The following is a 27,864-nucleotide window of genomic DNA, read 5'->3' as shown; positions in this document are numbered from 1 at the left end:
GCTCTGCCGGCGCGGCTCCCGCCTGCCGGCCCGGGGCCAGCCGCGCTCCCCGGATCAGCCGAGGCGGCGAGGCGGGCGCATCCCGCGGCGCCGGGCGCTGCCTCTCCGCCGCCTCCCCTCTGGGCTCCCCGCCCAGCAGCCGGGAGCCCGCCGCGCAGGGGGCAGCCGGCGGGGCAGAGCGGCGGCGCTGCCCGGCGGAGCACCATGCTGGAGTCCATCTGTGTCACCGGTGAGGAGCGGGAGCGGGGGCGGCGCGGTCCCCGCCGCGCCCGGGGCAGCCGGCGGGCCGCCAGCGCTTCCCCGCCGAGCGAGGAAGCGTCGCCCGGGCGGAGCCGTGGGTGTCGGTGGGGTGTCCCCTAGGGACGGGGAAAGGGGCTCCACACCTGCCTGGCTCCAGGAGCAGGAGCCCCCCGGTTAGTGGGGAGTGAGCGTGTCACCTGCGGGGCCTGCCCCGGGACACGGGGAGTGCCGAGGTGACACCCGCTCCGCTGGAGCGAGGGACAGAGCATGCAAGGAAGAATGCCAGTAAAGCTGCTGCTGGTTATATCTGGTGCTTGCACGTTTTGGCTCTACCCTTTGCTGTGTTCTCAGAGAAGTTAATAAATCTTTATAGTATGTGTGTATAAAAACGTGTATTATGACTATATAACGATAATATAGACAGGTACTTGGTGCCACACAAAACTGTCTTCTTGTGCTGTGTACAATACAGTTGCTGCTTGAAAACAGATGTTTTCCTTGTTTAAATATGACATCCTTTCATGTGTCATTATTTCAACTGCTCAAGCCAATGTTACTTTTCCATGGGGGAAATCTATCTACAAGAAATCTGCTGGAGGTGTCTTAGTGTGCCCTCATTCAATACCCTTGCAATCATAACTAAGATCTCTTACAGCTACTCTTTCTCTGCATAATTGATATGCTGTGCCATCTGTGCATGGATATGCCTTGAGTGTTGCTTCTGATAATGGGAACAGAAATAAAGTTCATGGGATTGATCAGAGCAATGCTGGAGATGTGCAATGCCACTGCAATCTTAAAGGATGAGATTTTGTGAAAAATAGTTATTTTGAGTCCATATCCCTCCATCAAATATTCCTGACTGCACCTGTGTTGCAGTAGAAGCCAGAGACCTGCTTGGATGAGAGTTTCATCCTGTGCAGGTCTGCCTGTAAATCAGTGTTCTGTGATTATATCCTGAGTTTATTACATCAGTAGGAGTTTGTTGCTTGATTTCATTAGAGCCAAGTCTTCACTTTTATTGATTATTACTGTGCCCATGTAATTTAATTTGAAGGGCCCGAATTTGGAGTCGGTTACATAATACTGTATTTCAATTTTTTTTTCTTTTTTTTTTTTTTTTTTTTTTTTTTTTGGGGTAGAAAGAGTATATCTCAAATAGCATTGTCATTTTAAAGAAGAAAATCCAAACTGCCAATCATCCCTAAAAATGCAGAGTTACTTATGAACTCTGGCAGCTAATGAATCAGAAATACAAGTTGGCTGATAGCTGAAACCTGTCCTTCGTTTTGAAGCTCAGAATTAAAAGCTGGATGACAGATAACACCTTTACAGGAGAAAAGTAAATAGGTGGATTTTTTTTTGTGGGAAAAAAAAAAAAAGAGTCTTAGGGTAAATGCAAAAATTCCCAATATCATACAAGCTCTAGTTAATAACTAAGATGCTTGTGAAAATAGAAAGTAACTCAATGTCAGTGTTTTTACAGAAACTCATTGCCTAATTCTGCTGTTAAACCATGTTCAGTCATAGACAGAGCTTCCAGTGTATTTTAGGTCAAGTTGCCTGACAGCTTCTGTTCGAAACTGGAGTGTTTCTAAACTTTAAAGGGGTGTCCAGTGGTGAAAAAATAGAATATAGGATTGTGGTCAGATTCAGTTATGCCACAAGTACAGGCCTGTAGTGTCTGAGAGGCAGTGGAACATTACAGGTTCATATACAACACTTTTATGTTGCCTGCTTTTTTTCAAAATATTATTTCTATAGCCTTCTGCACACACAGACCATACAGTCTAGAGCCCATAAACTAACAGGGGGTGTGAATCTATTCAAATTTTCTGAATATTGGAGATAAACATGTCTTTGTAATGTAATTGTACCTTTGCACAGTGTGTCAAAGGAAGGATCTTACTTGTCACATCTGTGTAGTTCCTTCTCATCTCACAGTTTCAAACTTAACTATTGCTTGTAGACAGATCACATACATTATTTGCATTCCTATAAATTTGAAAATTGAAGTCAGCCTTGAAATGATTTCTGATTTTGAGCTAAAAGCCACTCAGCCATATTCCAACACGGTAATGGTAATCTTAAAAACAAAAGCAGTGGCTCAGACCATTACATCCCTAGGGCAGGAGGGAGTGCCCCATGAACATGTTTGCTAAGCACCTTAGTCACATGTGCAGTTTGGACAAGATTTGTTCATTGTGCGTATATAACCTGAGTGACAGCTGCTTGAAAACTGCAGAAGCTCTCTGCTATTTTAGAGCAAGGCTAGCTAGACAAAGATATCCGTGCCCACAAATACCTGTCATTAACCTCATTCCACCTATGGAACAGGTATTTAAGAAGCTGCTTGGAGAGTAGCTGCCCTGTAGTCTAGAGGAAGATATTATTTACACAACACACTCCAAAGGCTAGAAAAATGCTTACATTGGGATTTTACCACACATATTATTGACTTATTAGCTCAATCCATCAGTTTCTAAAGGACAGAGACCAATAATATGATCTGGCTCCTAAATATAACATAAAATCTAACCTTTTTTTTGTAACAAATAACCTCTGACAAGATTATGCGGTGTCTGCAGTGGTGCAAGTCTCCAGGCTAGTGACTGGGATGCAATTTATACATGGAACGTGTTTCATTAGTGCAGAATCGTCATGAAATTTGTGGTTCCCATGTATTCTCTGTTAGCACTCATGGACTCCATCCCTTTTCCAGTACTGCTGTGACACTGGAATAGCTACCTGTGTATAAGTGAAGTTACAGATGAAACTCCTCTTTCTGCAAAATCAAGCCTGTGGAATTTTGAATTGTTCTGTGACACGTAGTGCACTTGTGTCTGTAGGATGGAGTAAGTCCAGTACTGCCAGGTCCAGCTGATGTCTTGACAATGATGGGATTTTGGCTAGGGCACAGCCTGCTCTCTTGTGAGATTCTTTAGACTCACAGGGGTGGTTGCCTTTGGCTGGCTGGCTGCCCTGCTAGCCCAGCTTATGGGACAGCAGACACTGAACACCATTGTGCTCAAGAGTGGTAGAGCTCTACTCTGGCCCAAGACAGACCAAGTTGCCATTAATAGGAAGGTTTTCTGTTCTTTGGTACCCTAATTTTGACAAAATGGGGACAGGCAGCTCTTCTGTCCCCTCCTTGCTTATCCCTTGCCATCACCTTGCACTCCCGGTGTAGCAGTTTGTTGCATGTAATATTTCACCTGCGTCTCTAGGACCATGTTTTTCTTAGTGTTGTTGCAGAAAGGAACAAGATATAAATAAATGGAAGTAAACATGATGGAGAGAATCTTTTAGGAAGAGACTGTATTAGTTTTGTTGTGGTTTTGGGGTTTTTTAATTGCTGAAGGGCTTATGGCTTTGTGACTGTTGAGTGTTTGGAAGTGAAAACAATGAAAAGAATCCTGGTACATAAATCACACAATCACACGATGGGGGTTCGCAAACGTAACTGGAGCCCTGGGCATATGTTCTTTGATAGTTTTCTACTGGAAAAACAGAAATAAGTCAAGTAATGAAATTCAGATTTGTACTTCTCAGAACACATGTAGCACATGTGGATGAGATACAAAAGATAAAACCTGTGGGATCTGTAGCATGATATCTATATTCTGGTATGCAGGGTAGCGTTACACCATAGCATGGTGGTTTTCAGTTTGCCTTTTTCATATCTTTTAGAATTAATCTATCCAATGGTATCCAGAATTTAAAAGCTGGGAATCACTGCTAAGCAATCCATGCAATTAATCTGGGTTGATAATCCATTCCAACTGGCTACTTTATAGCAGTACATTATCTCAGTACTTTTTGAAATACTGAAGAAGGTTTTCAGGAGGCAGGCTGTGCAATGAATTTTTTTTTATATTCAGAATACTAGACCTCTTTTTCAATCACCAGGCATTGCTAATCATTGGAGCCTCTTGGATGTAGTAAGACAAGTTTCCTAGAAGACAGTATATTCTTAATTTGGTTGATGCTGTCTGATTTACAGATGTGAGTTTAAAATATATTATAGCTTAAATAAATGTACTAGAGAAAGAATTTTGAATTTGATGCTTTGCAACATGATTTTGACATAGTCTCAAATATTATTTTCTAGTTTATTTGGTAATGACGTTCAGAAGACTTATACAAATTTTTAGAATAGCAGTTAAATTACTTCTGTGAAAACTGCTTTGTTATCTATTATAATATTTCAAATGTCCCAGATTACCTGTTGATTCTAGGTTTCCAGCACAAATAGGCATGGAACAGGATCCTTTAGTCAGAAGAAAATTAAGGACAGCCACACTTAGTTTGGCAGCTGAAAAATCACTTTGCTACGAGATTGCACTTATAAAGTAACTACAGATTGGAAACAACTATTTTTGATATCAGCCATGTGCATGTGAAACCTGCCAGTGCATGTTCAGCACTCAGCCACCATTTGTGACACTTCCAGGAGAATTCTGAATCGGTGTTCAGCGATTGTCTCCATATAAAAGCATTTATTACTGGCCAGCTGTACCTCTTAGCCTTAACAGCTTGCTGTCATGAGTTTTTGGTATTAGATTGACACAGGCATTGGGGGAGGGAGGGAATGGGTGGTTTAAGGTCATTTTGAGTTGTTTTCTTGAATTAAATTTCTGGGTTTTTTCTTTTCTATTTATCACTTCTTAGATACATGTGTAATATTAGTTCTAATTGTTCCATTATAGCAGCAGTTCAAGGCTTCTATATTCTTTGTGGCTTTTAAGAGCTGGTTAGCAGAGAAGGTGAAGCATTAATGCCTCTAGTATCATGTTATTTCTTTGTCTATATTTTAAGAGTAGCGTGTAATTTCCAACTCCAATTTTGTCTTCTTAAGCAAAGTCCAAAGCTCAGAAATTTAATATGTGTTCAGACATTCTGGAAACCTTAGTTTTCATTTACCCTTCTTAAAAGTAAAGATTCTCATACTGTAGTAGTTGATACAGGTCTAAAGTCAGTCTCAAATACCAGAAATATGAGAGTGGTCATCCTATTCTGTTGTCCAAAAAATGCATCTCTCTTACGCATTTAGTTTGATGTTGTTCTCCTTGTGATGGGGAACTATGGTTTCTCACCACGACAGCTCATGGGAGAGCAAGATAAGCCATGTAGGCAGGTTGTCATGTATGTGATGAGAATGATCTGACAGAATTTGAACAGGAATGCCAAGGAGCATGCTCCTGTGCCAAGCACAGAAAGAGGATTCACAGACTTATGATGGAAGGAAACTGAGTTTGCATAGGGTACATGTGCTTTAGTGAAGGGGAATAATCTAATGCTTCTACCTCTCTTCTTACCAGTGAAGAAAACACCCTGGCTGCAGATCACTCATCCTGTGTTCATGCAAATAGGACCTCTGGTCTTTTTGGGTTTTAGGGCAGGATGTTCTGAGGAGAACTGAGGAACTTAGGTTGATATGGAACTGACAAAGTTCCAACAGCATGAAATACGTTGTCATGGTGCTTATATTGGGAGCAAACCTGACTTTTACTGTGAAAATAAATCCAAAATTAAGCCACTGTTGATTTTTTTTCTGCCTTGGAGGCATTTAATGATCTCTTTCTGCTGTTATATTCAGAGTATAATTACTGTATGTAAAGTAATTACAGCTCAAGTACATCTAACTGTGGGATGAAGCTCAAATCCCTTTTGCAGGCTTTAATCATGCTTCAGCCATATCTCCTGTTCTGTCAATCCTTTTATTTTAGGTACAGAAGTAGGAAACATTTCTCTGTGGCACAATTTATTTGTACGTGTAGTTTCAGCTCACCTAATGTTCTAGGAGGAACTGGTTGTCAAGAGGAGGGGATGGTTAGAACCAGTGAAGCGAGGTCACTTTCTCTCTAACAAACCAGCACAAATGTTAAATTTATTTTAATCCTCAGTGACTTTTCCGTGCAGCTGCTCTGCACCAGGGACCAGGCTCCCCCAAAGGCTATGCCAGGGGTCGGAGTAAGAAAGGAGGGCTCACTCTTTAAATTAAAGAAATTTTATTTGCTTCTTGCACTTAGTTTGATTTATAATGTTTCTTCTCAAGTGTTTTTTTTAAGCCAGCTGTTAGGGTAGAACGACTTTGATTAGATGAAATACCCACTGTTGTCTTAAGGCTTTTCAGGAGTGTAACTAGCTAATCTCTCGCCTCTTCAAATATAGCTTATTGTCTGTATTAAGACTGAACACGTGAAACTGAAGTCTTTCAAACATATATTACTATCCATATGCTGTTGTAAATTGTTCACAGTGGCTGGCCCTTTCCAGTGTTCTCACCCTTTTCTGAGAGTAAATTCTGTGAATCAGATTTTGCAGATGAAATCACACCAGACTGCTTGTATCGCAGCACAGATCCCTGTGGGACTTCACTGTAAACACTGCTCACATGCTCCTGTGCAGTTTCCTATTTTTTAAGTTATTCTTCATCCTTACAGAAAGCTTTCATTGCATGATAAAGATCAAGCAGCTCAAAACTATACATTTGTTAATGTAGCAGTAAATGTTCCTGAAGTCCTGCAGAGTCTTTTTTTTTAACACCTAAGTTCTTACCTGCCAGTAGTTGTGCATGGAGATGAAGGCATAAAGCACTCATTTAGCTGGATCTTACAAGTCCCAGTCTACTTGTTCAAAAGTGATGTACACACTCAGTTCTCCCCTATGCCTAGAAGTCAAGATTAATGTGATGTGACTGCAGTTAAGACATTTTGTGTTTCCTTCATGTTGCAGTTTTGAGTCCTTAACATTAGCATCACTGTGTGAAAATCAAGTTTGTCCTCATTATTTCCTTTTTTTCCCCCCTAAATGCAGAAAAACTTCACTGGCCTAAGACAGAGCTTTCTAGGAAATCAGTCCTGAGTCTGGAAGTACATAAGCTGAACATTAATAATGAAAACAGCCTCCAGCATCCGCCTTCTGGCATCCTCAAGGACATTTTCACAACAGGAACCAGTAGCTACAACGTCCTTCTGCAGAGCAAAGAGGAGAAAAAACACCACGCTCAGAAGCAGTCGTCCTCCCACCACAAGAAGCACAGGAGAGCCACCCCCAAGCGCTCCTCCAGCCCGCGGGGCGCCGAGCACCGCCGGGGGAAGGCGCCGCTGTCGCTGCTGGGCGGGCGGCGCTGCGGGCCCCGGCAGCCGCCGCTCCTCGGGGCCTGCCCCGCGCCCGCCGCCCTCCGCTTCGGCGGCGGCGCCTCGGCCGCGGGCAGCGCTCCGGCACCGCCCGCTCGGCCCAGGAGCAGGGCTAAGAAGCATTCTAGTCTGGCAAAGCCAAAGCAGTCGCCGTCCTCAAGAAGCCATGGGCAGGAAGGCGACGCCGCTGGCCAGAAGCTCTGTTTGCTGACTGCCATCAAGCCGTCCAACGTGGAGAAAGAGAAGGTTAAGTTTTTCAGCTCAGATTTCACGTACAATCCTCAGTTTGAATATGAAAACCCTGCTCTGCCAAATGTGTTAGCTAAGCACAGCCATGCGTCCGACAGATTTCTTAAGCAGGTAGAGTTGCTTTTATTCCCCTCCATTTCCAGTGATTATTTCTTCCTACTCCTACGTGGTATTTTGCTTTGTTTGTAGCAAGCGATATCTCCTTATTCTCTCCTGCTGTTTGAAAAATGCATCAAAGATGAGAATGCATTAGAGAACTGAAATGAAATCTTTTTTATTAAACAAAATAAAACCTTTCTGAAATTTACAGGATTTTAAGGAATAAAGGCACAGTTCCTTCTAAATGGGTTTACATGAATCATAGTTTAAAGCAAGAAAGTTTTGTAGGCAATGAAGCAGGATCCAGTAGAGGAAAAATACAGTGCCTAAACAGGCAGAGGAATGAGGCAGCATAGAAATCCTGCCAATCCTCTTGGTGACACAGGGATTGGGAGGGGATAGCAATTATTTGAGGTCATAGTTACTGGATAAGCATATGTTGATGTTCCTTGTTTTAATCAACTTTGAAATGTACATTATGTTTAATCAACTTTGGATGTACATTAGACTCAATCAAGCAGCAGCCAAATTCCATTCCAGAGAGAGGTAAATTTTAAGAAGACAATTTTGGTTTTTCGTAACTTGCAGCCACACTGGTAATATAGCTACAGACATTCCCATTCTGTGTAACTGCCTTGGCTTCCTACCTGAGTTACAAAAAACCTAAACTACAAAATCCCTGCTTTCAACTTTGACCTAAGTGACAAAACCCAGTGCTTATCTGTACGGTAGCAGAAGCAGTATTCTTCCCACTTTAACCTATTTTTAAATGGTTTACAAGATTTTTTTTATTTTTAAGTGGTTTAGGTCTTATTTAGGTCTGACAAGCTTTTCCAAACAGAGACTCTTGCGTATTCAAGTGATACTTAACTTGGGAAGACATCCTGCCATTCCTGCAAAGAGTTTCACTTCTTTGCAATATGAATATTTCACTTAAAACTAAAATTCCTGATGGCAAAGATACGTGAATTAAAAGGACTAGGCATTGTAAGAACTGATCCCTGACTTATGAACAGACTGATTTTTTTTTTCCTTTATCTAAATCCAAGAATGTACAAAAGTATTATTACCCATTAGATCATTGTATTGATAGTCTCCATTTTCACATTGAAAACATCTGTATATTTTAACAACTCAGTTTCTGGGTTTTCATTAAAAATTTATTTTCCTTATGAGAAAAGGGAACAGCTGTTCTATTCTTAAAATCTTCTTCCATACTTCCAAACAACGAACTAAAGCATAATGACACCAAATAAACTGCTCCTTGACTAGAGCTTTTTAATAGGTTTTCCTTTGATTTTTTAGCAGTATTAGCCACATAGATGACAGCAAATCAACAACTACTGATTTGAGAAACCAAATTTAATACAAATTATCCCTTTTAGTGTGGGCTAGCAGAGCCTTAAAAGTCCTTTTCTGCATGATGATTTTCTGGAGCAAACCTGTCTTTGGTTTACCCTTCTTTTAACAAAAACCCGTAAGTGTAAATACTGAATATTTTAATAACGAATGATTCCTCAATATTTTTCTGATTTGTAACTCTACCTTCTTCCGTGTCCATAAAAAGTATGGGAAAATAAAGGCCCTGTAACAACTTTATAAAAGGCAGTAAGGGATTTAATATTCAAGGAAATATATTTCTGACAATTAACAAGGGATATGTAAATTGTTTCACAAGATTTAGTTTGAGTCACTAGAAAAGTATGTATTCAAATTTAATCTCCTAAAAATGCCAAACAAAAATACCTTGCACTTAAAAATGCCCAATCCAGCAGCTTTAACACAGCTCCAAGCCCAGCAGGTGTCACTCTCTCTCTTTTATCTACAACTGGCGTTAGAAATTTTCATCTCCACGCAAATTTGAATTTAATTTCATGCAAATTTACTCTCCAGAAAAAGCAGCATTAATCAAAAATTTTAATCAGGAAGTATTGTGGGAGCACTTGCTTTTCCTCATTGCTGGTTTTTTTTCACGCAGATTTTACTTGTCAGAAGAAACACGTAGGTATCTTACAGGCAGTTCAGAAAGGATGACTTCAGTTGCAAAAAAAGTACTCACAGTATCAAGAGCTGGGTCTGCAGTAAAAATGCAACTGTGTGTAGTCATCCTTTTTGCTACAAGAAGGTTCAGTTTCGTTGGGGTTTTTTTTGGAAGCATATTTGGCTTCTGTTTATTGCTCCACTTATTTTAAAAAGTCTTGGTAACTGTGAACAGTTATTCCTATTTTTTCTACAAAAGGTGCTCATGACAACTTATACTTGCTTGTTCTTTTATGAGTAAAAAGCTGTAAACGCAGCTCTTACTGACTGAACCCGCCACGTTTATAGGGGGCTTTTAGGATACTTAAGTGAAATGAGCTCGAAACCTGACATTTCAGAATTTTACAGAATTTTTCAGTCACGTCAAGAATCTTTTTACCCGCAGCTGTGCATAGGCTGGTAGGACATTAAAACAGATTGTGTTTTCTTATGCCCTGTCTGCATTTGTGCATGTCTATGAAATTGGTTAATATAGCATTACTGAAATATGTCTGGAAGACAAATCGCATTCTGCCCCATATATTTACTTTTTTAAAGGCAAAGAGCACTGAAGGTTTGCAAACCATTAAGCCAGCAATGCTGCAGTGGGGAACACACAGGCTTGTGACCACCCAATTTACCTCATGCTCTACTTAAATCAGAGCTTTTAAACCTTGGGCACAGACCGACACTTTCATTGATTGACTTTTCACAGACATAGGCAAAACATTTTTGAGTTATTAATTCATTTGCAAAACGCTAATTTTAGTGTCTTCCTTCTCATACTGTGTTGTGTTTGTTTCTCTCTTCATATCTACGTTATGATATTTTATTCATAATAAGGTTTTTTAGTGAGTACACAATACAGGGCCTTTAAGGAAGTAAACTGGAGAACAGAAAATCGCATGCAGATTTACAGTCTTCACAAAGATTAGCATATTTGATATTACAGAAGCTAATTTTCTTACCACTGTGTTTCAAGGTCACTGCAGCAGCTCTGTGCTCAAAGTTTTCTGGCTCAAATTACTTATCCCTCATAAAGCTTCTTAGCACTCAAAGTGTTTGCTATTTTTGCTCAAATGCTAGAGGTGGCAATATTTGCTTAGAAATAGTTGTTCCCAGTGTTTGCAGAGCATATGAACTTGAAAGTTTTCTGGCTCAAACTACTTATCCCTCATTGTAAAGTTTCTTAGCACTCAAAGTGTTTGCTGTTTTTGCTCAAATGCTAGAGGTGGCAATATTTGCTTAGAAATAGTTGTTCCCAGTGTTTGCAGAGCATATGAACTTAACGGCTGCAATTTGCTGAACCAAAATCAGCAAGTTGCAATTTTAGGTACCCTGTTTCATTGAATTGTAAAAGGCAGCAAGAATTTTATTTCTGTATACGTTAAAAAAAAACAAAAAACAAAAAAAAAAAAAAACAAAAAAAAAAAAACAACAACAACAACAAAAAACTCTCAACCATTTCATCAAATGAGTGATCCTCCCACTAAAGAGTTACACATTCTCTTCCCTTGTACTCATAAGAGTATAGCAGTTTTGAGTTCATAAATAAACCAGTTATACCATGTTGCAAGTGTTTGTGTGGCACTTTTTAAGGCAATAATAAAAGTAGCCTACAATTAGCAAATTTATCAGAGGTTGGGGAAAAAAAATTAGGTGGAGCTGGAAGTCTAAACAACATGGCATTCAACACTGAGTAATCCATTGCTATGTCCAAGTGATGTAACAGCTTAGGCATGTGGAAGATTCAAGGACATTACACTGTCTGTCCAAAGCACATAATTGTAAAACATTCTGCACTAGTAACAAATTCCCCTGCTAACTAGGATTTATAGATGAGGTGTACTAATCCATAACACAAAGCATGTCAGGCCATCCAAGTGGCACAGGTGCTCAGGGTCTGACACAAGTGTCTCTTCCACTGGAAGGGACTAAAAAAACACTTCTGGTAATACCACAGTAGGAAGACAGCTTTACTTCAGAGCACAGTCTCATACAAAAAAAAAACCCAGTGAGTATTAACTTTGAATTCTTTACAAAGTAATTTAAAAGTTTTTAATTAAAAAGTATTTCTACCAGCTCTAAATTACTTAAATGTGACCTTTATACCACTAAGAACAAGCATGCAGAAGAAAAGCCCCTATAAACACTAAATAAAATAAAACCCCAAATACTACAGTCTGAATGGACTAGAAATGTATACTTACCTTCCTCCCTCCACCCCTCTTGACCCAAACAGCCATGATGTTATGGCTGTTGATTAGACTAACAAGCTCAGCCTGGTACTAAATGTTACCTAATGATGCACCTTGGAAGCTTTTCCCCCCCTAGCTGGTAAGTTATGCAGGAAGAAAAGCAATGGTGTGTGTCTGTCTTACAAATCTCTGCAGACACTGCCACCCCTTTGCAGCAGAGCTGCTTCTGAAGGTAGGATGAGCTGACTCAAATAGGGGGCTGACTCCTAGATCACTGAGACTCTTCTCTGACTTGCTTGCCTCACACTACTCATAAGAAGTCTTACAAGTACATTTTTCTACAATAACGCTCAACCACTGAGCTGAGTTGCTGGACATGGGTGACTTGAGATTCAGAGACCTACTTGGCTGTAAATAATTTGTTTTAAAAAGCCAACACCACCATAACCTAATCCAGTCAGTTAAACAGCCTTACCTTGCTCTTGTTAGTGCTTCTGTGTCATTGCTTTCTTGAGCATCAGTAGAGTTTGCTGTGCAAGGGGGCTTGTCTTGGGATTGCTACTTCTTTTGGCACTCTTTGGTAGTGATCAGAGGGATAAGCAGACATTTTAGCTAATATTGAAAAGAGCAGCAGCAGGCATTAGTAACTAGTAACCTGGTACAGCCACATAGTTCTTCTTTTCTTCAATTTTTTTACTTGTTGCTGAACAGTTTAGGAACTGCAGCAGTACCAGTGTTCTGCTGGCCCGGAGGCTGGAAAATAAGCTCACAGTTGGATGCTGCACTAGGCAGCAGCTGGCGTGCTGGTCTGGATTTTCCCCTTTCCCAGCAAGTTCTTGCAACAGCTGACTGAGTCATCTCACCTTGGAGGCAGGTGCAGAATCCCAAATTAAGGGCTTGGTGTTGTAGTCAGTGCCTGGAAACCAAACATTTCCCAAACCTTTTCCCTTCAGGAACCACCCCCAATGGGAGTGGTTGTGGCAAGAAATGTCCAAACCAAGGAACATCACTGGGGATGGGGCTCACCCCAGTGTCGGGGCCATCTGCCATTCCCCAGGGATTTGTGTGCAATATGTCTCCCTGTGTGTGATGACTCTCCCTGTTGTTTGGTGCTTCCAGAGCCACACCTGCCCACTTGGAAAGAATTTTCGGGATTTTCTCCTGTTTCACTTGAAACAGAGTCAAGAGAGAAGGTGATAGGGGTGAGCACCCTTCTTAGTAATGTCTGAGTATCTGTTCAGCCATGAGGAGGCTTAAGCTTAATGACTTTCTCAGTATGCAGGAGCTCAAACTTGCAACACCTATCTGGATGTGGATGGAATGCCAGGATGTGGCTTACCTAGAGTGGCACATAGAGAAGTTTCCCCTTGAAGCTGTGAACTCTGTCAGGCTGAGGTAGGAGAGGTTGGAGTGGGTCTGTGTCTGGAAACCTGCTGTTTGTATTGTGCTGTTGATTCAAATGTCTCACAGCATTTAGGAAAGTTTCAACAGCCCAGGAAGGTGCCTGCAGGCAGGCAGGAAGGAAGAGCTAGAACTTGGGTCTCCTGACTCCCAAAATCATGCTGCCTTCTGTAGCCTGGAGGTCTCAGCTCCAGGGAGTTTACTGTTACAGACAGCCAGGCAGGAGGTTTGATGTGTTCAGTGCTCATTTTCTCACTGTTCATTGTGATGAGGTGGTTTTAGAAAATGCCTGCACTCCAACTAAGGTCAGAGAGTCCTCTGGGATTTCACAGAATTCACAGAATGACGAGGAAGAGACCTTAAAGATCATCGAGTCAAATCCACGCCCAAACATCTCAACTAAACCATGGCACTGAGTGCCACATCCAGTCTTTTCTTAAACACATCCAGGGATTGTGACTCCACCACCTCCCTGGGCAGACCATTCCAGAACTTTATCACCCTTTCTGTAAAAAACTTCTTCCTAATATCCAACCTATATTTCCCTTGATGCAGATTGAGACTGTGTCCTCTGGTTCTGTCAGTTGCTGCTTGGAGAAAGAGACCAACCCCCACCTGACTACAGCCACCTTTCAGGGAGTTGTAGAGAGTGACAAGGACACCTCTGAGTTAATTTCAAATGAACTTAGGCATCCTAGAATTTAAGTGGGTACTTAGTGTTTAATCTTACAGATTTACTTGAAATTTAATATCAACAAGTTGTGAAGACAGATTTCATGCTGGAAGATTGATTGACAGATGACTTCTTCCAGAGTGAACAAATAAAGTTAATTAATTGTTGATAGAAGCCCGATATACCAAACAACTAGTAGGTGACATAAATATCTTAAGGATCTGATACCTGGCAAAGGAGACTGAAGAATTGTTATCATGAATTGTTCAGGCTGCTGGCTGAGAATAAACTTCCTGGGAAAAGGGTGGGAATATTTAGGTCGCTTCTTTAACCAAGGATTTTGTGTAAGACAGGCAAATGCCTCAGAATGTACAGACACTAAAAAAATTATAAAACAGAAAATGTTTTTAGAAGTTCAAATGCATAGATAATTTTTAAAAAGGAAGAAATTGCTTTGGAAAAATATACAAGACAAAGAAATACTGAACATTAGGTGCAATATTTTTTTGGCATTCAGGTAAGTGACATTTCCTTCATCAAAGAGCTGTTAGACTTTAAGGATATGTCAATCTGTCATTTATGGGTTTCAGTAGCAATTACGCAAGGTTGCCTAGTTTCAGCTTGAAAAACATTAGAGAAGGATTGTTGGTAGCTATGAGAGATAAAAAATTAATCCAATTTTTGTGGAAAATCAGTCAAACTGCCAATGTCAGAATTACACAGCTGGAGACAAGCGTGTTCCTGAAGGGATATAAGTGTATAATGTAAAAAGAGATTCCATAGGCAAGATTTTCACCTTTTATTGTTAGTGGAATTTTCTTAGCAAGCACATTAATTTTTTAAGGTAGTGCCAGGACCTTCTGTTATCAAATCTGTGACAAAAAGCTATTCCCTGTAGCTGGACTGTTGCTGGGAAAGAAGTTATTCCATACCACATTTTCTTTTAAGGGTGTGTAATGGCATGCTGGAAAGAAGATAACTAGGGATGAGCATTTCACACCCCAGCAATAAAATCTTCAGTATGCATAGTTCAGATCATGGTTATGGGCATTGTGCTGAGCTTTGCTCAAGGGACTTCTAGCAGCAATTCATAGGAGAATTGTTGATACTACTCTGTCTCAGGAAATAGGCCTTCATTTTGGGGGGTTTAAAGAAGTACTGTGGTTTAAATGAAAAAAATACATTTTATTTTCTGTAAATAACAGTTCCTGCTCTCTCTCCTTCTTTCTCACACAGACACCCATGGTACAAGGGATTTTATTGTAAGGAGACATTTTTGGTAGAGGTATTATTGTTAAAATTATAGTTACACATCTGCTTAATCAGTGTTCCTAAATTAGAACATGCCAAGAAATGAAGCGAGATGACAGTAATAGTTGATCATTTTCAAATTCTTTGGAAAAACGTAAAAAGAAACATGCTGTCAAACTGCAAATGTCCTGGAGACCTGTTACATCTGTTTTACAAGGCAGTTGTACAACATTGCCACAATTAAAGAGAAAATGGGTATTATTTCCCTAGACTGATAATCATCTAATCATCACGCAGATGTATGTGGGTCTAAGATGAGTTGATCAGAATCTTTTTTCAGTACTTTGGCAATAATGTACATCTGAAGATGGTATAAATTCATTGCAGAGTGTGTCAGCATGTATTAAATGAGTACAGCCTGTTAGTGACTGCCAGTGAGTTAAGAAAAGGAGGATTTTAAACTAAGAAAAAAAGAGAGATTGAGAGGAGAGGAAGAATACAAGTGTCAGTCTGACATGAGAATCTTACTGCACTGATACTTGCTATGTTTTTTCATTTTATAGTCAATTAACATTATGAAGCGGACGTTGCAGAAATATGGAAGCTATGAAAAATTTGAACAGGCCACTGGAGGCAGCTTGCTGACCAAAAGTCGTATCTGGAATCATGTCAGGAAGTACATGGTGAAAGAAGGCTGTCTTGGTGAGGTAAGTCCTGCTCTGGATCAGGAAAGAAACACTCGTGTAGACCTTAGACATTGGATGGACCCAAGAGACCATCTGGGAGGCCTTTCCTCCATAATTACCAGAATATTCCTTACATCATACTTTTCTCATAGCTAAGCCCAGTCTAATGCCTGAACAATTGAAACGACACACATTCATTGTGAGCGCTTCAGTCGTCTCACTGAGCCTGCTTCCTGACTCATATATGCTTGTTCTTAAATTCTCTTCTTTTGGGAGTACCCAAGAACGACACCCTTCCTTCCCTCCTTTTTTCAGCTACTTGGAGACTAGCACATTTCCATTTATTCATCAGTTCTGCCATCTGTTCTCCTGTATCAAATTATTTACACCAAAGGAAAGAGTTAAGAAAAGGCCAAGAAAAATAAGCAGCAGCCCAAGAGAGTGATTTATAAGAAGCAACACAAATGAAAGTGACATAAGTGAATAAAAATGTCTGAAAGAGCTTGTTGAGTTGGTTTGAGTGCTGTTTTTTCCTGGCTTTAACCATCTAATTTTTAGAGCCCTGTGAAAAAAACTTATTTTCTATATTCAGAATTTTAGAAGACCAGTTTGATGAAGTTACATGAAATTGCTTGGAAAAATCAGATGAAATTGAATGTATAAAAAAGGGATTAATCCAAATGAAATCACCAGATGACAGAGTCAAAGACTTGGATGAGATCACTGACAGTGAGCAAGAGGAGTCTGGAATCATGAGGCAAAAATTAATTTCCCAGAAACTAGGTTTAATTGGTAAACATAGTAGAAGAAATGGCTAAACTCATCACACATTTTTGTGAGACTATGATTTGACAGTGATAACCAGACTTCACCTCTGTTTCTAAGGGTGGGATTCATAAACTACAGTTTAGAGCAAGCAGAAAAAATTTGTGTGTTTTGTCTTTTCCTGTGCTTTTATCTCCCTCTTCATTTTTGGCTTGGTTTGACTTCATGGCAGCTGGATCCTACATCCTCATCCAGCAACCCATGTCTTTCTTAATGAAATGCTTCACTTTTTGTGTGAAAATAGGGTTAATACATCATGCTTAGGGTGGTCTAAAATATGAAAGTACTCTCTCCAGCTGGAGAGGTGTTAATAAAGCTAAGTGGCACCTGTCCTTTAAATCTAAATGTTTGGGATTTACCTTTTTTTATTGCCTCTTAAATGCAAGTTTTATGGGACTGATGGTTTGCTGTTGAACTTGAAGCTGAGGGTGTTTTGAGTACAGGGAAGTGTTACATTCATGCCTTTGATCCCTGGGTCCTTTTTTTTTTGGATACTAAAAAAGTAATCTTTCTTTAAAGTCTCCCTTGTACTCTTCTGAGCAGTACTGTTTCATTAGGCTTTACATGAAGAGGGAAAGGTGCTTAGTCTTCAACAAAGTTTTACTTTTTTCTTTCAGTCACTTGTTTAAAAAGGCCTTTGGAAGTCAAATAATATAACATATCAATATGCATTAGTTTCCTTCTCTGCTAGTTTTTGTTTTGATTACCAGTTTTCCAAGAGAGACAGGAAAGCGAGAACTATTTTGCTGTGTAGAACAGAACAATACTGTATTTCAATATTTCAAGTCAACATAATGGAGCAGGAGAAAAAGTACACAGTACTTGCCCATCTCATTCAAGTTTAGAATTGCAACTGAAATACTTTCAAGCAGCTAATTATGTAGATACCTAGTCAATTTACATATTCTTATCTAGTATTTTTCAGTTCTCAGTTATCTTATTTTAAGATAATTCAGCACACTTCAGAAACTGCTGTTTTCTCTAATTTATTGTGCATGCAATTGCTCCCTGCCCTCTGAGTTTACTGAGTGTTACCATTCTAAGTTTTTCAGTCTCACGTTGGTCTGTCTTCACCCTCACTCACCCCATAAGGTCTGAGCTTCTGTCAGTAGCACGGGTGAGCAGGATAAACTCATTCAGAAGGCTCTCTCAGGTGATTGCTGATCACAAGACAGAGTTGTGGAGGACAAGGGACCAAAGAGAAATGAAATAATGGAAGAGCCAGAGGAAAAAGCAGGATTAGGAGTGAGAAGAGAGCTCTTTCAGTTCTGCCTGAACTCTCTCCTCTTCAGATTGTGGTCCATCTCACGGAGGACCTGCTGTCCCGAGCCTCCATGACCGTGGTGAATGGCCGCCCCACTCTCACCATCAATGTCTCCACCGCGCGAGAGCACTGGCTGGAGGGGATGCTGAGGCACGAAATTGGTATGAGCATCACCTCCCTTCTGCAGGCAAAGGGGAGTACTTGCATGCATTCTTACTTACGGCACAGTGGTGGGCCAGGCACAGAAAGAGGGAACATCCCTATCCAAAGAACCTGTTCTGGAGATATGCTAAAGGGAAAGAGAAACCATTTTGTTACTGCAGCGTGCAGTAAAAGGATTCCTAGGGTTCATAGATTCATAGCATTTTAGGTCAGATCCAGAGCAAGCTTTTGAAGTAAGCCTACCAGCCAGTCCCACTTACAGCACTGAGGTTCCCATGCCAAAGGAATCTTGAAGCAGGCATAGAGAAATCCTTTCAGATGATGCTAGCCCAGAGGCTCTGCTCCAGGGCATACCTTCTGTGCAGTCACTGCTTAGGGACATTTTGCTCATTAGAGAATTTTTTTTTAACTACTCTGGAGTTAAAGAAAAAAAAAGGGGAAATAAAAATAGTGTGACAGTTCAACCTTGGCTCCAGCCATGTCACTTTACAAATCTGCGTCTGTCACGCTGCACTGCTTGCAAATGTAGGCATGCTTTAAGTATGAAGAATTTACCCAGTGATCCCTAAAGTGGTGTAAAATTGCTGTGGTTTTGCATTACACAGGGTTGGCCCAGCCCTGTGGAAAATTTCTTCAAATTTTTCAGTGCATCTGTTTCAACTTAGTACATAAAATATCGATAAACTTGACTAGTGCCTAAATAGCAACTGAAGAATAAGCCTTGCAATTGCCTAGAACCACTGTTACTCACATTTTAGGGGACATAACATCCTCCAAGGCTGCAGTAGTGCTGTTTAATCACCTTCAGGAGGCAACATTTCTGTCCTTTAATTTTGATTTTCCTTCCTGCTGTTTCCTACAATGCCTAGCCTATGCCAGATACAATTCAGCTTGTAAGACTTCTGAAAATTCCGTGTCACAGATTTAGAAAGTCAAGTCCTTCTGATAGTAGCGTTCCTTAAGCATTTTCAGGAATTTCACTTGCAGTCAGCAGGTGAACATTTGCATGGTATATATATCTCTGACAAAATTCTCTATTGTAGACAAGGCTAAAGTCATCGCTTTTCCCAGTGCCCAGTCCTACCAGCTCAGAGTTCTGAAATGGATATCTCCTTATATATTTTATAATTTTTTGTTAATCATTGGACGCTACTGTTCTAAGTGCCAGACTCCTTTTATTTCTTTTTTTTTTTTTTTTTTTTCCAGGAACTCATTACTTTCGGGGTTTTAACAACAACAGCCAGCCCTGGTGCAACCGTAATGGCCGTAGAAAACACGGGTTAAAACCAATCAACCCTACAGAAGAGGGGCTAGCGAGCATTCACAGCGTCCTGTTCCGCAAAGACCCTTTTCTTTGGAGAGCTGCCCTGCTCTACTACACCGTGTACCAGGCCAGCCAAATGTCCTTCAGTCAGCTTTTTCACGATGTGGGGAAATTTGTCAAGGACCCCAACACTAGGTGGGATTACTGCGTACGGGCCAAGAGAGGGTGGACTGACACCTCACAGCCAGGTGAGTTCCCTATTTGTCTTCTCTTTTGTACTTCAGGGGGGTTTGCAGAACATGCACAGAGCTCCTTAATCATGTCGCACAGTAAAACCTCTGCAAAAGGAAGAAATTGGACTCCACACTTTCTGAAATGAGGTCTCAGGAATTCTGCTATGGAAAACAAGGCTGAAAATGCTTGTGAGCGAGACCTTCAAGCTGAATCAGTAAAGGATTTTTTAATTTTTTTTTTTGTGGAAGTGGAACATAAATGTGAAACTTTGGAAAAATTCATACTCACAGTTTGACCTGCTTTCTGCAGATGGAATATTGCCTGTGGTTATTCACAGGCCCTATCTTCTATGTTTGATTTCTTTTTCTGGCTAGTGGGTTTTGCCTTCTAGCTAGTTTTTGGAAAGGTGTTCAAAGTCAGGGATATAAATATCTGGTTTTTAAAATTAAAATTGTTCTGCTCATAATGGCTTCTGAGAACATGCCTTGATGAAACACTGATAGAGTGCAATGTATCTCCATTCCTTTCAGGCTGTTTCAATAAGGACCAGGTGTACTTGGATGGCATCCTCCGAATCCTGAGATACAGGGAGTCCATTGATTTCCATCTTCTGACAGCCCTTGGAAAGGTGATTGAACTCATTATTCGCAAGGGTACAGTTTTATCATTTCGGCAAGCCCGCCTGTAATGAACTATGAGTCATGGTGCTTTTACTTTGATCTAGAATTCTCTGTTCTGTACAGCACCTTCAATTACACTGTGCAAGTTGCAAGTATTTTGAGGTCCTAAAAATTTCTACCAGCTTGACCTCATTCTTCACTTATCAGATTAAGATTTTATGGTCATATCTCAGACTTTCCTACCTTTATGGGATACTAGCTGACTTGCAGTACAACAGACTGCCTTGGCCAAACAAGACAGGTACTAGATAAGGCAGTGGTCCTAGAAGATAACAAAAGGAACCATTTGACATGAATGCACCCCCCCTTCCACCACAAAGAGCATTTCATCTGAAAGTTGTCTCACTGATGGCAGGTGTTTTTAAAAAATGAGGGTTTTTTTCCCCCCAGAATAATAGTATGTCTATATTCACAGAATGGGAATGAATTTTATGTCCATTCTAACTGTCATGGCTTGTTTGTTCTCAGTTCATCCTAAAAAGTGCAGAAATTTTGTCACACTTCCTGAACCAAATCCTTGGGTTGCTAAGCTTTCACAGTTCATTAAGTAAGGTTCATAGTCACATAAACAGGGAGTCAAATTGACTTGAGATGGAATTTAGAGCTGGTATACCAATATTTCTGCCTGCTTAGCAATCAACGTGTGATAAACAGAAGGGGCATACTATGATAGAGGGTTTTGGTCCACGTTGAGTTTTCCCTTTACTGTCAGAATCATCCTTATTGATAAGCAAGAGCTATTTAGGTAACTGAACCAAGTTAGGAAGCTTTGAAAATGAAATCACACTGTCAAATAAGTCTGCAAGTTTCTCTCTGAAATTTCCTTTTGCTTTAAGCCTGCTTAACTCCACACAGCTTCTGCCTGCTAAACCACTGAGCACACAGTTCCTTTACTGCTTTATGCCTGTCTCTATTCGGGGAATCTGCCGGTTGTCAGGCCACTTGAAAAACACACTAAGTCATTCCTCATAAAATTACAGATTCCACTATGATCCATATTGCATGGCACCCACATTAAGGGTCTACAAGCAATTTATTTCTAGCAGTATGATAATTTATAAGTGTTTGATTTTACAACTTTTAAAATCAAGGGATCTTAAAATATGTTCTGAATGGTTTAGCTTCAGACATCTGCAGTCAAGCTGGAAATGTGTGTATCAGAGCCATGTCTGCTCTCAGCGTCACAGATCAGTTGAGGTCTGCAGAGATCTCTCTCCACCATCATGGAAGTCCAACTTCCATGCTTAAGCAGTGTCAGCTAGAGCAGTTTGCCCTGGACCATGTCCAGTTGGGCTTTGAGTATCTCCACTGATGGTGACTCCATAATCCCTCTGGGTGGCTGGTGCCAGTGTTTTTCCACCCTCATTGTACAAAAGAGTTTTTTGTTCAGAGGAATTTTATACATTTTAACTGGTGCCCACTGTCCCTTGCCCTGCCAGTGTGTGCTGGTGAGAAGAGCCCCATTCCCATGTTTACACACACTGATGATTCCCGTGAGCTTGCTTTTCTCCATGCTAAACAGTTCCAGCTCTCTCAGCCTTTCCTCACAGGAGGGATGCTCCAGTGCCTTAATCATCTTAGTGACCCTTCACTGGGCCTGCTCCAGTATATCTTCTCATGAAAGAGAGAGGCATAAAACTTGCACTGGGATCTAGCCTAGTGATTTATCACCACTTTAAATGGGGGATTTACTTGTTTTTTTTAGGGTGGAATGGGAAGATCAGGTTGTTCCAAAGGGAGTATTAAGCTTGGCTGGCACATTTTCCAGGTCCTGCCTTCCAGTTGCTTCTGACATTACTTACAGTGGAGAAGAGTGTGGTGTGGATACATGCAAGCTGTTCAACATGCCTAAAAGTGATGAAGGAAAACACTTGAAACCTGAGAAAAGGTGCTTCTTAAAAGGAGCAGTTTTAGAACTTCACAGGAAAGAATCAAATACAGGAAGCACTGCAAAATATTCATGTGGTAATTGCATGCAAATATTGCCAAAGAGAAATAGAATGCAGATATTGGGTGCACCTGAGTTCAGCATAACTACCAGAGTTTGAAAAAGTAAAAGCAGCAAAATATCACCTATTGTTGTGTTTCCCAAGAAACAGATGAGCACATTACGAAGCGCATAAGTAAGCCTGTTTTAGCTTCAGTCTTTTTAATCTAGTGCAATGACTAATAAAATGTGGTGAGGAAAACAACCTGTTTCCACCACAGGATTGGGATTATGTTTTTGATCTCCTCAGGATGTCAGCTTTGGTAATTTTTTAGCAATTGCAAGGACTGGGGAAATGCATCCCATTCAAACCATATCTCAGATTGTAGATACATGCTTCTTGTTTGCAGCACTAACAGAAACCTCTGAACATGAATAGGAGGGGAAAAGGATCCTTTTTCTTTCTTTAGGCAGGAAAAGAGGTAGAATTGAATTGCTTGTGGTGCTGTGTCTCCAGACTGAGAGATGGTATGGTTTTGTGGAGCTCCTCTCTATCGACTTCTAAGGAAGTTAATTAGATGTAATACCACACAATCTTCAAACAGCGGTATCTTAGTGACTTGAATAAGCCTGGGCATGGGTGTCTGTTTGTTTTCTTAATTGGGTGCATCTTGTTCTTGCAACTAGAAAAGCACACTTGTGTACTCAGATGCAAATTGATTCCCCTTGTGGGCTTTGCTCCAACTATCATTGCTGAGCTATGCACCTGTCCCTATGGATCGGGTTTAGCAATCTGGATTGCACTGTCCTGTCTTTCCAGAAAGCCCTTCCATGCCCCTTGCATGCTGGTGAATCCTTCATGCGCACTTTAATCGCTGCTGAGTAATCACCTGCCAAGAGGACAGGCTGCATCCAGGGAAACCAGACCATACCGGGCTCAGCTCCTCAGGGGAAACATGGGGCAAAAAGGTTGGAAGGAGCAGGCTCCACTCAAGCCACGTGGCAAAAACCTCCTGTGAAGCACAGCGAGGCTGGTGGGCTTTGCCAGAGCATATGCTGCTGTCTGCAGGGTGCCCAGAACACACGGCTTGGAGACAAAGCAACAACCACAGAAATTTCATCACACTGGACAGCTGCCCAAGGGCTCCTGCTCTGCGCTTCCATGGCAGCTTGTGCCCAGCCAAAGCAATCATCCTTTCTGGACTACATTCACAGCATCTTGAGCTACAGTGGTTAGAAGTCCTAGCTTTTAGAATCATAAGACAATATCCATTTTCTTTAGCGAAAAAAACTACCAGATCCTGTAATAGCTGCAACATGAGAGTTCAGCACCAATACCCAAAAGGCTCTGATGACATAAGGCAAACCCAGTCTACACTCTGCTATTGAATGTGGAAAACAAAAAAAACTAAAATTGGGATGCTTAGGTATTGTTCATGCTGTAGTTAGTTACTAGAGGTGCATTTTAATTTAGCTTTGCATAAGCACATTTACTAGTGAAAATGAAACAGCAGAGTTCAGGTCAGCTGGCACCATGCATTTCCCAAACTCTTTCCTGTGCCATGTCTGTGCTGCCCTCCCTTTCTAGCTCCTTAGTCTTTTGCTCAGTGTTTTTTCCATTCTCATATAAATCTTTCTGCCTTGTTAAGAAGACATTCCAGGACTCACATGTGCTCCATCCTTTTCATCTCTATTCCTGCAGCTGCTATAGATGATTCTCATTCACATTCCTACAAGTCTCTTCACTGATTGAATCAAAAGTAGAATCAGGAATTACGAAGGCATTTGCTAAATTTACACTTCTTTTGCATCTTCCACTGAAGCACACAGTTGCTCATGTTTTCAAACGCTTCTCCAAGGTTTTAAATTCTCATGCTCTGAAATATTTTCTCATTTACAGGAGAGAATTTTTAGCAGCAGCAGCAGCGAGGCAATGGGTCTGTACTGCTAAATTGACCCATGTCCTTCCTTACAGATCTCATATGAGGACGTGGATCGCCTGAAAGGATTAGCCGTGATTGAGAACATGAGGGTGCCACACTTTTTGCAAGACCACGCCCGGTACATGGAACACTTGAAAAAGATCATGGAAGTCAATGAGCTGACTGATGAGGAGCTCCAGGATCTCATAAATTAACAGTATTAGACCTCCATTCACTTAATGTGTGAGGATGTAGAACTGGACTTCCCAGAGCTTGCAAAAAGGGACTTATGAGGAATGGGAGGGAAGAGTGGCCAGAATATGTGGAATTCAGAAAAAAACCCTTTATGTCCTTTTGCATTGTGATTGTATACTGATTATTTTTTAAAGGGATTGTGCATTTTTGTAAAATTTGGCTTAGAAATTCCTCTGCAGTGATCTGTCCAATCATCTACTCTGTTTTGTGTGCCTGGTGTAGTGCTCAGTGCTGTCTCTTGTAATATATTGCCTTTTCCCTCCCACGTTTAGAGCTGGAGGAAAGGAGACAGAGGAGAAATTCCCCCTTAGTTCACTTTTGTTTGCCTTATCTTTGGTCATAGCTGTCACGGTTCATAGCAATAGAACTGCTGTAGATTATGCTGCTTTGCTGTCTGCATAACTTTCCCATTTAGTCATCACTGCAATGAAAACAGAAAGTTTAAAAACAGTGCACAGAAGCAGGTCTTTGTGCCATGGGATCAAAGTCCGTAACGTTACAAAATGTTTCAGGGTTTTTTTTTTAGTGAGAGGATTAGTGTTTAAAAAAGAGGGAAAAGTTGGGTAGTGCTGTTTTAATGATTGTAAGCAGGTAGCAAAGCTTTCCCCTTCATTCCCTCAAAAAGTTACACTGTTCTACATCTTCATGCGTATAGTACATGTTTCAGGAAGCTGAATTCTGGGAAGAGCCTCCCTCCTTTGAGGACAAGCGTAGCATGTCCAGGAAATTCAGCATGGCAGTGTTTTGGAAGGAGGATCGAGCAAAACTGTGATTTCATGACCTGTGGTTCTAAATAAATTCAGGAACACAGGGCCACGATCCAGCACAGCAGGCAACACTCTCTTCTTCTTCGGATCACCTGAGCCTATAGAGGATCAGGTCACATTTTTGAGCAGTACCCCCACACTACAGCAAGCTTGAGCTTGCAGAGCTCGTTTCAGAAACAAGGTGTGACTTGGGGATAGAAGACAACTCTCAAGTGCCCTATTCCTGTGTTCCAACAGAAGTGCTGCACCACTCTGGAGCAACTTTACCTCTGTTTTAACTGCTGGTGCTATATCCAGGACCAAGGAAAGAAAGCTCCTTGCAGCAAAGAGCTTTCTCGAGTCGCATGATGGATAACTTAGATGATGCAGGAGGACTTACTATATAAGCTACATTTTCTGACTGTGGAGTGTTATGGAGTTGGTGAGGCAAAGTATTCTGACAAAGGGTTTTGTTTTAGTAGACAGAATTTTACAAGGGCTCCTCTGAGCTCCTGGGAAGCAGCTGTGGTCAGACGGGCTGGGCAGAAACTAGTGGGAGCCTTGGACAGGGCTTCTGCCCTTTCTTATCCTGCTGCTTTTGCCCGCTGGTAACAGGACTGGCATGGGATAAGGTGAGTAGATGGAGCCAAGGTCTCCTCCACTCCACATTTGCATGGACCTGACCACAGTATCCCTCCCCTCTTATCTGTTCTTTAATGTAACAAATGCAATAACTCTCCCACCTTGTTTTGTACCAGGACATTACCAGACATTACAGTAAAATCTTGAGAACATGTTTCCTGATCCATAGGAAAATCTGTGAGGAAAAGGTGATGGCTGGCTAAGAGGTCTGAAGGTTTATGAACAATTCCATAAAAGCAGCTGCCTTTCAGATACTATTGCAGATTGTTTGCAGTGGCTAGCAGACTGCTCCAAAAAAGAAAATGCATTCAACAAGCATAAATTTACTAAATTTAGTTGTTTTCAAGGCAGGGACTGAGAGCTGTTTGCAGCAGCCTTAATTTTGTGTTGTCAGTATTGTTCAGGAGCTGAAAGCCATTCAGCCTCTGTATGCTGTTTTCTCTCCTTTCCTCCTTCAGGCTGTCTAGTTTGATCACTGGTGACTTCACCTGCCCAGCTTTGTTTTAGAGCTGTGCAGAGCAGACCCAGAGCTGCCTGACAGGAGCCATTTGCAGTCAGTCCCGCACGTGTACTCCAGGTTTTGGCTCCTTTGCCAGAAACGGCAAGAAAGTCTCACATGACTGAAGCCAAGCCAAGCCATTACAGTCAAAAGCTGTCTTTGGAGTAAACTGGGCAGAGATTATTTCGGCTACACTGTGGAAAAATCTGGCTCACTTTGCTGACCCTGGGGTATGCAGAAGGGACAGTCCTTTAAGGAACAATTTCGAGCTGATTTTATGCTGGCAGGAGAGATCCCTGCCTTTCTCCCATGACTTTTACATAAACAAAGTGGCTTTCCTCCTCCCACAGTCGTAGCATCTTATAATCTAAGTGCACGTGGATAATGTGTCCTCAAAACCAGGAGGCTGTGCTAGTCACGCTTTTGCCACAGAATGCCATGCCTGCAGGCCAGACTCTTTTACCACTCTGTAGCCCTATACACTACTGCAGGCCTTTTTGCTTTACTTGAAGACCTGCATCACTTTTTTTGCAAAGCAGTAGGTGCCATTAAACTTCCATTCTTCATTAATCTAGAAATAAATTTGCCTGGTGCAAAGTTTGGAGCCTGGAAGCGGTCAGTATCAATATGTAGCAATAGGCGAAGCTGTCAGCTTCTGGTTTTGGCATCATGTCATTCCTCCTTTGTAAAAGTATTCCAAATTTTGAAGTGTAGCTTTTGTAAATTTTCCTGAATTTTTGTTCTTCACTGTGAAGAGGCTGGTTACTGAGTTGTGATACTGAAGTTCTGTGATGGAGTGTGTGGACAGCAGTGAACTCATGTCACTGCACAGTTTCATGGTGTCAGTGCTGTGTTGGCAGCCTTTCCTGGCTGGCTGGCTTGGTTGCTTTGGTGTGTTTCTATGTCTTGCTATGTTATTGGTATACAGAAACCTGGCTGGCATTGGAAAAGCCTCCCTGTTTTACCAGACCAATTTTGAAAGGCATTTTATACAACTTTTACAAATAAAGACAAAATAATGACAGAGAAGAGAGTACTGAGTGTTACATCATGTTGTGTCAGATGGTTACTTTCTCCAATGGCCTTGGCTCTACAGCAACTTGGACGTCCTATGTTGTGTGTGGAAGAGGTGCCTTTCTGACTCTTTCAAAAACATCACTTAGGGTTGGAGTCACAAAGGGTCTGTTGAAGTCTTACACTGGGTATGGCTCTCCCTGCTCAGTCAGAAGGCCTGGCTGCTCATGAGGAAATTATCCTCCTATTTTCTAGGATGTGGTCTGAGGCAGCATTGGAGCCTCTTTGCTGCAATGCAATTCTCAGCACCATCCATGTGGGAAATGGCAACTCCAAATGTTCCACTTTAACACTTTGATCCACCCCCCAAACCCCCCCCTCCCCTGCTGCTTCATTCCAGTGCTCCCCATCCCCTCTCACATTATAAAATATGCTTACTTACCTCCAGGGAGTCCCGTCATCTCCTTATGGC

The 27,864-nt window shown here is 41.3% G+C and overlaps 1 protein-coding gene across 2 annotated transcripts; it reads left to right on the top strand.

Annotated features, from left to right (window-relative positions):
- Positions 1-27,401, top strand: KIAA0895 (KIAA0895 ortholog). Of its 2 annotated transcripts, none has more exons than XM_041466615.1 (7): positions 1-229; positions 7,060-7,742; positions 15,836-15,979; positions 18,076-18,208; positions 19,416-19,721; positions 20,238-20,335; positions 24,290-27,401. In XM_041466615.1, the coding sequence occupies exons 1-7, from the start codon at positions 205-207 to the stop codon at positions 24,449-24,451; spliced, it is 1,551 nt and encodes a 516-aa protein (XP_041322549.1). In that variant the 5' UTR covers positions 1-204; the 3' UTR covers positions 24,452-27,401. The 2 variants fall into 2 exon arrangements, with proteins under 2 accessions (XP_041322549.1, XP_041322550.1); XM_041466616.1 differs by having other exon boundaries at positions 24,215-24,409.
- Positions 27,402-27,864: the final 463 nt, after the last annotated feature.

Source organism: Pyrgilauda ruficollis, unplaced genomic scaffold (assembly GCF_017590135.1).
Source record: "Pyrgilauda ruficollis isolate IOZ18807 unplaced genomic scaffold, ASM1759013v1 scaffold2, whole genome shotgun sequence".
NCBI classification, from domain to species: Eukaryota; Metazoa; Chordata; class Aves; order Passeriformes; family Passeridae; genus Pyrgilauda; species Pyrgilauda ruficollis.
Note: the sequence above shows the minus strand (reverse complement) of the source record. Positions and strands in the feature narration are given on the sequence as shown.